The sequence below is a fragment of the Halichoerus grypus genome, chromosome 12, assembly GCF_964656455.1.
Source record: "Halichoerus grypus chromosome 12, mHalGry1.hap1.1, whole genome shotgun sequence".
Lineage (NCBI taxonomy): Eukaryota > Metazoa > Chordata > Mammalia > Carnivora > Phocidae > Halichoerus > Halichoerus grypus.
Genome location: NC_135723.1, coordinates 54461915 through 54474672, shown reverse-complemented (window position 1 = coordinate 54474672; position 12758 = coordinate 54461915). Strand labels below are relative to the sequence as shown.

The 12758-nt window shown below is 38.4% G+C and overlaps 1 protein-coding gene across 3 annotated transcripts in view; it reads left to right on the top strand.

Annotated features, from left to right (window-relative positions):
* The window catches only part of RAPGEF5 (Rap guanine nucleotide exchange factor 5), a 225194-nt gene that overhangs the window by 177593 nt on the left and 34843 nt on the right, over positions 1–12758 (top strand). For all 3 annotated transcript variants that reach the window (XM_078059361.1, XM_078059362.1, XM_078059363.1), the window contains 5 exons: positions 3442–3520; positions 6534–6678; positions 8294–8391; positions 10625–10655; positions 11574–11652. In XM_078059361.1, the coding sequence (XP_077915487.1) occupies positions 3442–3520; positions 6534–6678; positions 8294–8391; positions 10625–10655; positions 11574–11652 (432 nt within the window). The remainder of the gene's footprint in view (positions 1–3441; positions 3521–6533; positions 6679–8293; positions 8392–10624; positions 10656–11573; positions 11653–12758) is intronic.

Genomic DNA, 12758 nt, shown 5'->3' with positions numbered 1-12758 from the left:
TTTTATACTGCAAGAGTACTTCCTATATTTAAAAAGCCACAACATAAATATTCTTTGATTTGGGGGAGTGGGGGGTATTCCCAAAAGGATGGCTGAATATTTTTGTCCGTGATGAGCCAGGAATTTGTGATTAGATTTAGTGATTGATTTAATGAATAGAATTTCAAAGGAAAGGTTTTCTGTCTATTAATACCTAGGTATTCACAGAGTTAGAAAGCATAATGAATATATCTTTTTATTCAGAATGTTAGTGTATATGGCAACTATGAATCTGTTTAAACGGAAGATACTTTTATACACAAAGGTGCTTTTCTGCCTAGAGTCTTAAATTACTGTTAATTAAGCACTATATAATATAATAGATAATTATAGCATTTTAATGTGGATGCTAGAGGATGTGCTAGTCTTTCTAAATGGCTATTGTTGGCTAATAGTCTTCGGGGGATCATTTATATAGCCATTGTGGTTCTAAAAATATCTCTGAATACCAAGGGACAGCCTTTTTTGATACATGGCTATTATAAAATGCATTTTTATTTCAAGTGTGTCATTTTGATTATATCATTCAATTACTTTCATACGCAGCAAAAAAATACCAGTGCTGGGGAAGAGTAAGGGAAAGCTCTTTATATAGAGAAAAATTTCATAACAATATGGTAGTTAAATAGGGAAAGATTTGAATCAAGGGTATTGGGAATCTGTTCTGTTGATGAGGATTTTTAGCAGTTCAGTAGGATTTTAACTGGAGATGTTTTTATGTAGCCTTGTTGTTTTTATTTTAATTAATATTTCTATGGCAAAGAGATAATTAGGTAAATGCTGTTGAATATTAAATATGGTAGTTGCTTAGGGGAAAGCATTTCTGGGTCAAAGCCCTTAACAAAATATTGTCATATGTGAGCTCATTAATTGAATTGAATGCCAAATGGTTTTGCCACCATATAAACCAGACTCTTAACGTCACTCAGCTCATTATCCAAGGCTGTTCTAGAATGGAATGACTGGTTATGTCAAAGTTTAATGGCATTCTTTTTCATCTCAGTTGCTAATGGAGTAAATTTTGATTAGAGAATAGTTCCAACCTCCTTAAATCAGCTAAGTGTAAGAACATTCCAAACAGGCTGAACCTATGTCCCATGAAGCATTTTGAATGCTGAATGCATGAGGTTCTCAGGGCTCTCGCCCAGTGGCTTCTGTATATCTCCAGCTCTGATCTGTAAGAGCCCACAGAGACCCCTAAAATAGATGCCAGGCTGCTCTGTGGTTCTTGCTGCCTGTACTAACACTGGATGCAAAAAAGACTCAATTTCTAATGAGAGCAGAGAACTTGAGGATGTTCATTAACTGTACAGAGCAGTGTTAGAATCGGTGAACATCCCTGTTCAGTAGTGTCCCAGAGTGATAGTTTTTAAGTTGTATTTCAAAATATCCTGGGGGTTCAGACATTATGCCACTGTTTGATTTTTCTTGAAACTATTTTAAAAACTGTGGTGAAAGACACACAAAGCTTCAAAATGTGTATTTCAAGGTTTTCATTAGGATAACCAAGTGATGAACTTCTGCTGCTAGGTTTAACTAGTTTTGAGGGCAGATCTTAGAATACAGGTTCTCCTGCCTTTTTGGGCAGATGAATATTTGAAACTGCATGGAATCTTTCCTGTGAATTTGGAAATTATGTTGGAGGTCACAGCTTGCCAGTAACTTTTGTAAACAGGGCCTCTAGGAGAGGGCTCCCAGGCCTTCTGGGAGCGCGGGCTGTGCGTGTGCTCTCAATAAATTGTCCAACCGGCCAGACTCCCATAGTCATCTTCAACATAGAGCTGTAGAACTCTATGCCAGGCTCTTCTTTCCCTTTACACACTTACAATGGATAGGTCTTAGTTTATGCCTAGCAAGGCCCAGACACATCTGTTTGAGAACTTACTTTTACAACTAACAGTAAGCTGGAGCAGTGACTGTTAATATATTGTGGTGTGATTAAATTTTAATTAAAGTGTCGGCTTATTTTACAAATAGGTGCTATTTGTCAAACTTATTTTTTTAATAAGGAATACTGTTACTTAGCATAAATAGATATCTTTGAATAAAAAAACTTTCTTAATACTCTTCATTAGCATCTCTGGTTCATTTCACTTAAGGGCATTTTGCAATTAGAAAGCAAGTTTTGTTTTTTTTTAACATGACCATTTGCAACCACTTATTGGTGTAAATTGGGATTATCTTGATGTTCTGCAATCAAACAAAACAGAATTAATTAACTGGGGACAGCTGATAAGGAATGGAGATGTCATTCACTACCTCTTTATATCAAGAGTTTTGTGTTCGTAAACATAGCCTTGTTTTGCATTGATCGGTTTTTATAGTAAACGTTATTGGTTATTTCTATAAATTCTGGAATTTTTCCAGTCTTCAACATAGACATGCAGAGCTCTATACAGGGCAATTCTTTCTACTTACACAATTAGGTTAGCTCTTGGAGAACATAAATGCTATTGCGTGTACAAGCTCATTATTCTTACAAGTGATTAATTACTATTTCAAATTACTGGAAATTTGATGTCTGGATGTAAAAGACATGAAAATGATATAGTAAAGTGAATTTTAAGTTCAGGAGGTTGGATAAAAGACTATTATGGCAAGAGCTCTACTTTGCATTCTGCATGTAATTTTTTCTATCAGTTTGGAAATTGTATTGCAGGGTCAGAGTTTAGCTGTTCCATATTACATGTAAGCTGGACTTTTCCAAAAACACACAAGGCCAAGAAGCAATAAAAATCAAAGCTGTTTTTGTCAGTTGAGGAGGTAGGGAAGGGATTGGGAAGGAGTATATTGTGATACGTTATACCTGCTCCCGTATTAAACGGGACTTAGCTCTGTCTCTCTCCACAGCAGTAACATCACCCACCACTTTCGCAACTTCTTACAGATGCATTTGGGAGAGAAACATGAATGGCCTCAGAACCTGTTATGTGTCCTCTAAGTTTTATTATCCATTGTTCTTGCCCTAGACTTAGGTAAATGGCTATAGAAAGCCTTGATTTATTAGAACATGCAGGCTTCATTCCCTGTAGAACTGGAGCATATACCCCAGAAATACTGTAAAATTTATCTTTAAAAGGACATTATTTATGCACTGGTTTTCCATAACATCTTTACCCACAAAAATAAATGATGTTTTAGGGAGTGAAAAAGATGACAAAAGTTGTATGTTTAGAGAGCCTTGCAACAAAAAAATAATCCCATTGCTTGAGGTATTCTGTGTAAGGAGTTTAAAAAATCTTAACTTCAACAAATAATGTATTTTGTGGCTAAAATTCTCCTATCCTAACCCCTCCCACACCCACCACCATTTATCGTATTTTCTGTTTGAGAGCCTGAATAAGCAGTTGCCCTTCTTGTCACTGGTGTGCTTACCTTGTGTTTGTTTTTCTTTCTTCACAGAGACGCTCCTTGATGATTTCCTTCTCACGTACACGGTCTTCATGACGACTGACGACCTGTGCCAGGCGCTGCTGAGGCAATATCCTTCATTAACTTCAGGATGCTGCGTCGGCTTCCTCTCAGACAGGTGTCTCGCATTAGGAATTAACTGCCTTTCTTAATTTACTCAGCCCCTCGGTAGAGTGTGGATATGTTAAATATTAATGTAATGATATCCAAGGTAAAAGATGAAATGAGACAGAATAGACAGGGGGACCTGGAAGGCAGGTCTGCTGTTTTCGCCTTCTGGGTTGTGGGTAAATTGTACCGTTTGTATTAGGTTTTCTGCAAACGTAGGTCTCAAGACTTGAGAAATCTGGAGGTAAGTTTGGTCCACTGGGTAAAGCCCAGAGTCAAGAGGTTGAGTTGGACCGGCAATAAGTGAACTTGTAAGACAATCGGGCGGTTAGTGCCAGGGGACTTGGGCAGGAAAACGTACGTACATGAAACCATGTTTCTCTGCAAGTGTCCCGAGGCCAGATGAGCAGTCCCCCACGTGGGAGGTCAAAACTACCCCCTAAGCAACTGTCAGCTTTCAGAAGCTTTGTGAAGACATGCTCGGTTAGAATGACAGATGTGATGAGAAGGTGAATGACCAGTTAAGGAAGCTTTGTGATTTGATACATGAACTAGAAGTGATGTAACAGATGAACAGCCGAAAAGCCAAGCCAAATAAACTTACTCAGAGTCTCCGTTCGGGCTTCTTGACTCACAATGTGCAAGGAAGGTGCTTGAGAAGCATTTAAGAAGCCTGTTAACTGTCAGGTATTTATCAAACCAAACTGAAGATTCCGCTAGAGCCAGGTGAACATTTTTAGGAAGATGGAATTTTTTTTTTTTTTTTGGCATATATCTGAGTTTTATTGAGCCCTAACAGTAATGGCCTTGGTAGTATTCTTTTCCTGTTAAATAATTGTTACATTTCCCCCCTACTTGATAGCCTTTTCCTGCTTAAAAGAATACCTTAAAACTCCATAAAGGGCGTAACTGAAATAAAATTTCTCTTAATAAACATATAAACTAGAAATCGTGATTACTTGTTAGTGCTTTGCTATGTGCACATGGCCACGCAAAGCTACAGATCTTGGGAAGCTTTTTCAAACCAGTTCATAAAACTGATCTTGAAACATTATTCATTTTGAATTTGGAGAATTTCAAAACCAGACTTCTTCCACGGCTTCCAAGTGGGTGTTACTAAGAAATTCTGCAATAATTACAAGGTTTTCAAGTTCTCCTTCTTTAACAGCGTTTTAGAAAAATAACTCTGAGTTAATTTCTTCTACATTAATGCTAACAGCTTTTCCAAAAGTATTTACCGTCTATTAAACCATACAGTTTGCTTCATAACAAATAGATGCCTTCAAACCATTGTTTTTAAATAGGATCCAAATAGGTGCACCTGGGTGGCTCAGTCAGTTAAGCATTTAACTCTTGATTTTGGCTCAGGTCATGATCTTAGGATCCTGAGACAAGCCCCGTGTCGGGCTCCACGCTAGGTGTGGAATCTTCTTAAGATTCTCTCTCCTTCTGCCCCTCCCCACATCCCTCTCTCTCTCTCTAAGTAAAAATAAATAAATAGGATTCTAGTACTATTTGTGGTTATTATTGAGTAATTTAATGCCTTGTAGAATTTCCCTGAAGAATCTCTAAAACTTCACTTGGATATGACCATGTTTTGAGTCTTTGACTAAGGCTATAAAATTTTATATTTTGTCTGTTAAGAGAAAAACTAGGAAAAAATGGGTGCTTTAACTGATTCTTTGTGTGTTTGCCTGAGTTTATTTCTCACGTAGAAATAAAAAAAATCAAATGGCCTGAATGTATTTTTGCAGGTTGGGGAGACAGTGATTAAAGTATGTTTTAAAATATTTACAGGGGCGCCTGGGTGGCTCAGTTGGTTAAAATATTTACAAAGGCCGACATAGATATACCTATTTTGCAGTTGTATATCAGCATTAAAGAGTGAAGAATCCTGTCCAGCAACCCCAAAGCCTACCTGTCTTTGGTATCATAGCATGTCCTTTTCCTACGTAACTTTCCAGTATGCTCAAGATAGTCAGAAATAATAATTTAGGGAACAAAAACACTAGGTTGGTTTGGAGAATGCCAAGCTTCTGTCTCATTCCCAAGGCTTTAAGCACATTGCTTTTGAGGTTGTTATTTTTATGTAATTTGAACAGCACAGTTAGCCGCTGTTAACTTTCAATATATATCATTCCGGGTGATGACATTTTTCTTATAAATAAGCATAGTTAATGGAAATGGATGATCCCAACATATTTTCTTACTTGCTTTCCTACTCAACAGTACATTGTGAATGTTCACTGTCTATAAATGCACTACTAGACCATCAGTTTTATGGCTGTAGATTGCCTATTAATTGATATGTGATAATTTAGTTCACTATCCACAGTGTTTGATGCATTTAGGTTACTCCTATTTTACTTTTTTTTATTCCAATGAAAATGAAAAGTAGCAGTCCTTTTTAATTATGTTTACAAGTTTATCCAGTCTTTTTTTCCAAGCAAATTCCTGGGTGTGGGCATTTAAATCATATCACGAATTACACTCCAGAAATCGGTGCTCATTGGGGCTAATTGAGAAGTGACTGCTTTTATAAATTGTGAATTTCTGAAGATCAAAGGATATCTGGCCTAGTTCTGATGTAATTTTTATGGAAAGTATCTACCTAATGTAGTGAGGGCAACTCTGGTGTAGCCACCCTTGAAATTCGTGGGCCACTTAGAATCTCTTCATGGTGGCATCGACCCATGCCTGTGGAACCGTGTCAGCAGCTGTCAATGCAAATCATCTCATTAACCTTCACGACCTGCCACCGGGCGCGTGGAAGTCATTTTCCTGGGTTTCCTTACTTTTGCTCTTTCTGGTGCACACCTTTTGCCCTTGCTACGAATACTCTTTTCTTCCCACGTGCTTAGGTACTTGCAGATTCTTTGGCAAATGCTTTAGCATGTTTTGTGAAAATAAGAATAAATGGATCTCTTCATATTTTGATTTCCAACAATGCAATATTCTCTCTTAACCATTTCCACCTATTCTGCTAAGAAGTATCAAGGCAAAGAAGAAAACTCAGATGTTCCTTGTCGGAAACGAAAGGTCTTGCATCTTGTGTCCCAGTGGATTGCTCTCTACAAAGACTGGTTACATGAAGACGAACATTCAAAAATGTTCTTAAAGGTAATGTAAAATTTCAAGATATTCTTTGATGCCAAATGACTGATTTTATTCTCAGTTATGTACTTCAAAAATCTCTTTTGTAGGTGCCAGTCATGCAACTTTTTTGTCATATTCAAGCTGTGACTTAAAGAAAATATTAATTTGTTTTGGTTTTTGAGGCCTGATACTCTGTACATAGAAATTTTTTTAATTGAAAATAATTCATTATGAAAAAAATGTAGGCAGCCAGGTTTACATTTGCTAATTTAAGGTTATTTTATATAATTCATGGGAATTTTGATTACAGATGAAATAATTAAGGTAGATAAAACATATCTGAAAACTTGACACTATTCAATATGTTGAGATTTATTCTGAGCTTGAACTAACCAGTCCCATATACACAATATTTGGATAAAACGTTATCATTTAAAAACTATATTGACAAGACATACATTATGAAAGGTTTTCAGACTGTGATGTATTTTGAGAATTTTAAGCAATAGTAAGAGTAAGTTGCAAAATGGGTACTAACCTAGATTTACATTTGGAATTAGATAAACTGATATGTCTTTCTTTCTTTCTTTCTTTCTTTCTTTCTTTCTTTCTTTCTTTCTTTCTTTTCTTTCTTTCTTTTTTTTTTTTAAGTAGGCACAATGCCCAGCAAGGAGCCCAATATGGGGCTTGAACTCACAGCTCTGAGATCAAGACCTGAGCTGAGATCAAGGGTCGGATGCATAACCGACTGAGCCACCCAGGCGCCCCTAAATAAACTGATAGGTTTTTCTAATCATTAATAGCTGCAATACCTTTTGAACACAGCTGATTCTCTGGAGACAATATGTAGACAGTTGGACTCCCTTGGCCACCAAAACCATATCAGCTATGCAGGTTAACACAGAGAAAGGGTAGAATGGAATTTGAGCTGGGAGCAGGTCTATTTCAGAATGGACAAGTATTCAAACTGATTTTGCCTTTCATGAAGGAATTCACTTTGATTTCAAAAGTCAGGTGTCCTTTAGACATCCAGTTAAAAACTGGTTTAACCACTCTGTGCCTAAACTAATGTTATTTTCTTTTTTAAATTTTTTTTAAGACTTTATTTATTTATTTGAGAGAGAGAGACAACAAAAGCAGGGGGAGCAGCAGAGGTAGAGGTAGAGGTAGAAGAAGCAGGCTCCTGGCTGAATAGGGAGCATGACGTGGGGCTCGATCCCATGACCTGAGCCCAAGGCAGATGCTTAACTGACTGAGCCACCCAGGCATCCCAAAAACTAATGTTATTTTTAAAACAGCTGGGTAATAGGATTCATTAGATTTTTTTTTTCCTTTCCAAATGACTATGTGGATATTATTTTTTTAATGTAGAATAGGCATGAAAATCTTGAGTAGTTTTCCAGGTGTCTCTAAGTTTCCAGCATTGACTACTTATGGCCCCTGAAAGCTGTGAGAGCCAAACAGTTGAGTGAAGCACTAGGAGGCGGAATCCCACTTAGGATCTCACTGGTACCTGGTTTAACCCCCTGTATGATTCCGCATTCCACCTATTCCCTCAGCAGGTTAACCTTCGTGTAAGTCCTAATTCTTACAAAATAGGCCTTTCAGCTGCCATTTTTCTTTCTCCCCCACCCCCCAGACCATATACAGGAATGTACTGGATGATGTATATGAATATCCAATACTGGAAAAAGAGTTGAAAGAATTTCAGAAGATACTTGGAATGCACCGTCGTCAGTGAGTATTTAATTTTCTGTATTAGTTAATAAAAGAAAGCAGCAAATGTGATAGAATTTGAGTGTCTTACAAATTTCACCTTGGACCCTTTGAATCTGGGATCCCTTGATTCCTTAGCTTTTCTAGTAGTGAATTGTGTATTTTGTTTTTAGATCAAAATGAATGAACACAAAATCAAGCTTATTGGCTATTTTTTTTTTATTTTTTCACATTTAATGCCGATTTTTAATTTATGTTTTTATTTATTTTTTTAAATTTTTAATTTTTTTAAATTAACATATAATGTATTGTTTCAGGGGTACAGGTCTGTGATTCATCAGTCTTACACAATTCACAGCACTCACCATAGCACATACCCTCCCCAGTGTCCATCACCCAGCCACCTCATCCCTCCCACCCCCCTCCACTCCAGCAACCCTCAGTTTGTTTCCTGAGATTAAGAGTCTCTTATGGTTTGTCTCCCTCTCTAGTTTCCTCTTGTTTCATTTTTTCCTCTCTTCCCTCATGATCCTCTGCCTTGTTTTTCAAATTCCACATATCAGCGAGATCATATGATAATTGTCTTTCTCTGATTGACTTATTTCGCTTAGCCTAATACCCTCTAGTTCCATCCATGTCGTTGTAAACGGCAAGATTTCTTTTTTTTTTTTTTTTGATGGCTGCATAATATTGGCTATTTTTTTTTAACACTGATAGGTAGAAACCAACTGAGCCATAACAACCTGGATACATAAAAACAATTCTTTAATAAGTTATTATTTAATTTTAAAAGTGTGAATATTTAACTTGTCATTTGGGGGGCTCGTAGCTATCTCTAATGGAATAGGAAAAAAAACGGTTTTAGAAATAGGTTTCGGCAAGTCATGAAGCATTTTTAAAGCTCCATTTTATGGATTCCCCGAGGTTTATTTATCAATTTAGAAAGATTAAAGAAAACCATTTATTCCCTGACTTTTGGCATGTGTAAGTATCCCCGAGGTATCTGTCATCTGTCTTTCAGATTGCCAATACCTGATTTACCACTAACTCTCCTTATTAATTTTGGTGAATGAAAAACATCAGGTCATTTATTCAGTTTTCAGATAGAGCTGCAAAGTTAATCTGAAAGGAAAAATTGTTCTCTGATTTACAGTGTACTTTCTACTCAGTAAACATGAAATGCATGTGTTGTCAAGTGGTGAGAAACTTCTTTGAAGATTTCAGCAGTCACAGAGGCACTTCTTGTAGAAGATGTTAATTCAGGCCTTTCAGATGACTAATTTGAGACTTAAAGCCTGACCTAATTTTAGTAAAGAGAGATCCTATTGCACATTAAATGTCTACATAAATTAATTTTAGGGCACAAACAAATCATGTATCAGCTTTAGTCCTCAATCATGAAAATCACACTTTTAGAAATTCAGAAATGAGACACAGTTTAGGACAGTGTTAGAAACAAATGTTGGGAATTTGGGTGATGTTCCTTTGTCACGGTCTACACCATAATAAGTTCTCAGCACCTAAGACTAGTATGAAAATGTGAACAAATAATTGAAACAGGAAAGAAAAAGAGAGACAACTTTTATATCAAAATAATCGCCCACATGGAGGTTGGTCTCTGCTGTAAGGCAGGCCTGGTTACCCTTGGGAAACTTTAATTCATGGTTTGATACATTTAAATGCATTCAGTACATTAATGGAACTTCATACATCTCATTAAAAAAACTTACATAAAATGGGAAATAATAGGTTAAAATAAGAAAATTATATAAGATATGACTCTTGCCTCTTCGGTAAAAGATTATGAGATATCTCTAGATTCTAGAAAAAGATTTGAGCTGGGGACCTACAGAACGTCCCCTACTTCCACCAGAATGGAAACATTCTGGAAAAGATGTGCCTTAGCTAACTTAACCACCTGAATAACAATAATTTCACCCAAAATCTATCAGTATATGAGAAAACTTAGAGTTTCTGTGAACTGAATAAATCCAGTTCTTCCTTCAGCACTCACTTTCTGTGCATAGAAAGTAAAATATACTTGCTGAGGAGATAGCATCTTTTCTTCCTTATTCAGTCGAAACCCAGAGCCCAATGTCAAGGATGTTATACATAGTGACCTAATGAATACTAGGTTTTATCTTTCTGAAAAGCAGAAACCTCTGCCCAGTACCTGAAAATTAGTCTTCTGTGACGATCACTGCATTATTCTAGGTGTGGGATAAAGACTGACTTCTTGTCCTTTTCCTTTCAGCACTGTAGATGAATATTCACCACAAAGGAAGGTGAGGCAGACCTTTCTCTATCCGAAATGGGGCCATCAAGTTTGGAGACTTTGCTTTGCCTCAGTTGGCATTTCTTCGTAATTAAAATGAATCCTGCCTCAAGCCGACCAGGGGCAGGCAGGGAAGCCTGGGGCTGTGGCTTACACGCACGTTGCTGCTTCACTTCACTTTGCCTGTGCTGCTGTGTAGATCCAGACTGGGTGCTAGCCATGTGCCCTTGACTGGACATTCTGCATATTTTTGGAATCTCAGAGTTTCCCCAGTGTTCCCAGAGTGATCTAAATTTGAATTTGAAACATTGGTGCAAAAAAAGAAAAAAAAATGCATGCAAGAATCTTGACGGCAAGGGTGAGGAAGTACTTTTCAACCCGACAGAAAGAGAAAGAAGGAGTGTGTTTCCTAGTCACCTTGAAGGGGAAATGCAAAATGAGTTGTCAGGCACGAGTTTCGTAGAAGCTGACCTATCGGGTGGATAATCAGAATAAATAATGTACTTATTTCCCTTAAGCAAGTCATTGTGCTACAGCAGAAATATGCAACCGTCTCAAAGTTGCTTTATCCAAAAGCATGGTTAATGTTGGGATGTCTCTCTCTAGAGAAGAATCTGTGGGTATTTGTAGTAGCCAGAGTTCAAAATCATGCCAGTACTCTCCAGCATGTTGCAGGGAATAATTATAGGAGCTTTTTGCCTGCTTCTGGCTTTGGCCAAGGTCTGTTATGTTGCTCAGAATCTTTACCTCCACATGCATTAATAGAGGCAACTCCCTATTTATTCCTCTAAAATTGGTTGGGTGGATTTCATACTTAAAAAAAAGGAAAGAAAATTGGCTAGCTCTTTTGGAACATGTTGTAAACAGCTGTGGTTTTCCAAAGGGCAGGAATGCATTCATTCATTGTTCTCTTTCTCGCTTCTCACAGAATAAAGCCCTTTTCCACCAATTCAGTCTTAAGGAGAACTGGCTCCAGCATAGAGGAACTGTGACTGAAACAGAGGAAAGTGAGTATGATTTTAACGAGGGTTTGGGGTAGGTGGAGTAGCGGTTAATCACCCTCATTGTCCAGCATTAACACATCAGCCTGCCTTGGAGAATTTCCAGCCGCCACACCCCTGTGACGAGCATGTTCGCACCCAATACGGTGGTCTTTATTTTCTTGCTTTGAGTGTTGCAGTTTTCTTGCTCATACACCAGTGTCTCAGGGACCAAGGACGTTTTTAATTTGGAAGGAAGGAGAGAAGACTTCGAAGAGCCCCTTTACTTCCTTAGGGAGAGGCGCAGAATTGCCGGGTGGGTGCCACCTGTGCCTCGTGGCTGCTCTCTCCCTGATCTGTCAGCCCGTTGCCTGGGACTGACTGGAAAGGCCACGAGAGCCAACATGCAGAGCTTTGGTGGGGTCGGTCCCTGAGATGTAGAGGAGACTCTCGGCGAGAACAGCGGAAGCAAGAGAGTGCAGCTGAAATCCCCCGCAAGGCAAGGCTTTTCGCGCCAGCAGGGCCGCAGGCCCAGGCCGCCTGCCCTTGGTCAGCACTCCCCACTGCTCCCCGGTGACAGAGCTCGGGACCCACTCTGAGGACGGCTGCTCGCTCGGTACCAGGGGGCACCCTTTAGCCCCCTGAAGGTGCTGCCTTCTGTTACTACTTTGTAACAGAACAGGAAATGGTTTTCTCCTGTTTGCTTAAAGGTTGAGTCAAGTGCCGAGCCTGGGGAAACACAACAGTGGAAACATTCACGCTCTTGTGACTAGGAGATTTCTCTTTGAGCCCACCTCTCGGTCTGTGCTGAAATTCTGAGTGTGAAGGTTTCATGTCTGCTCAGCTTCTCACGTACTTAAGCAACAAAGTGTCACACCCGTGCTGCTTCTGCTACATAGTGTTTGTGGAAGCTGGGAAAGAAATGATCTTACCTCCTAATTCCTTAGCTGCTGATCCTCCAGGCTGATTTGTCTTATAGTTTGATCAGATAATTTCCCAAGCTGATTACAAAGAGTATAAGTATTTCAAGACCCCCCTGGCCTCTTTTTGTTCATCAGTTTATTAAGTAAGCTTTCCTCATATTCAGTGGTTTGTGTACTGGATCTTGTCTTGCTCAAAATTTCATTTTTCTG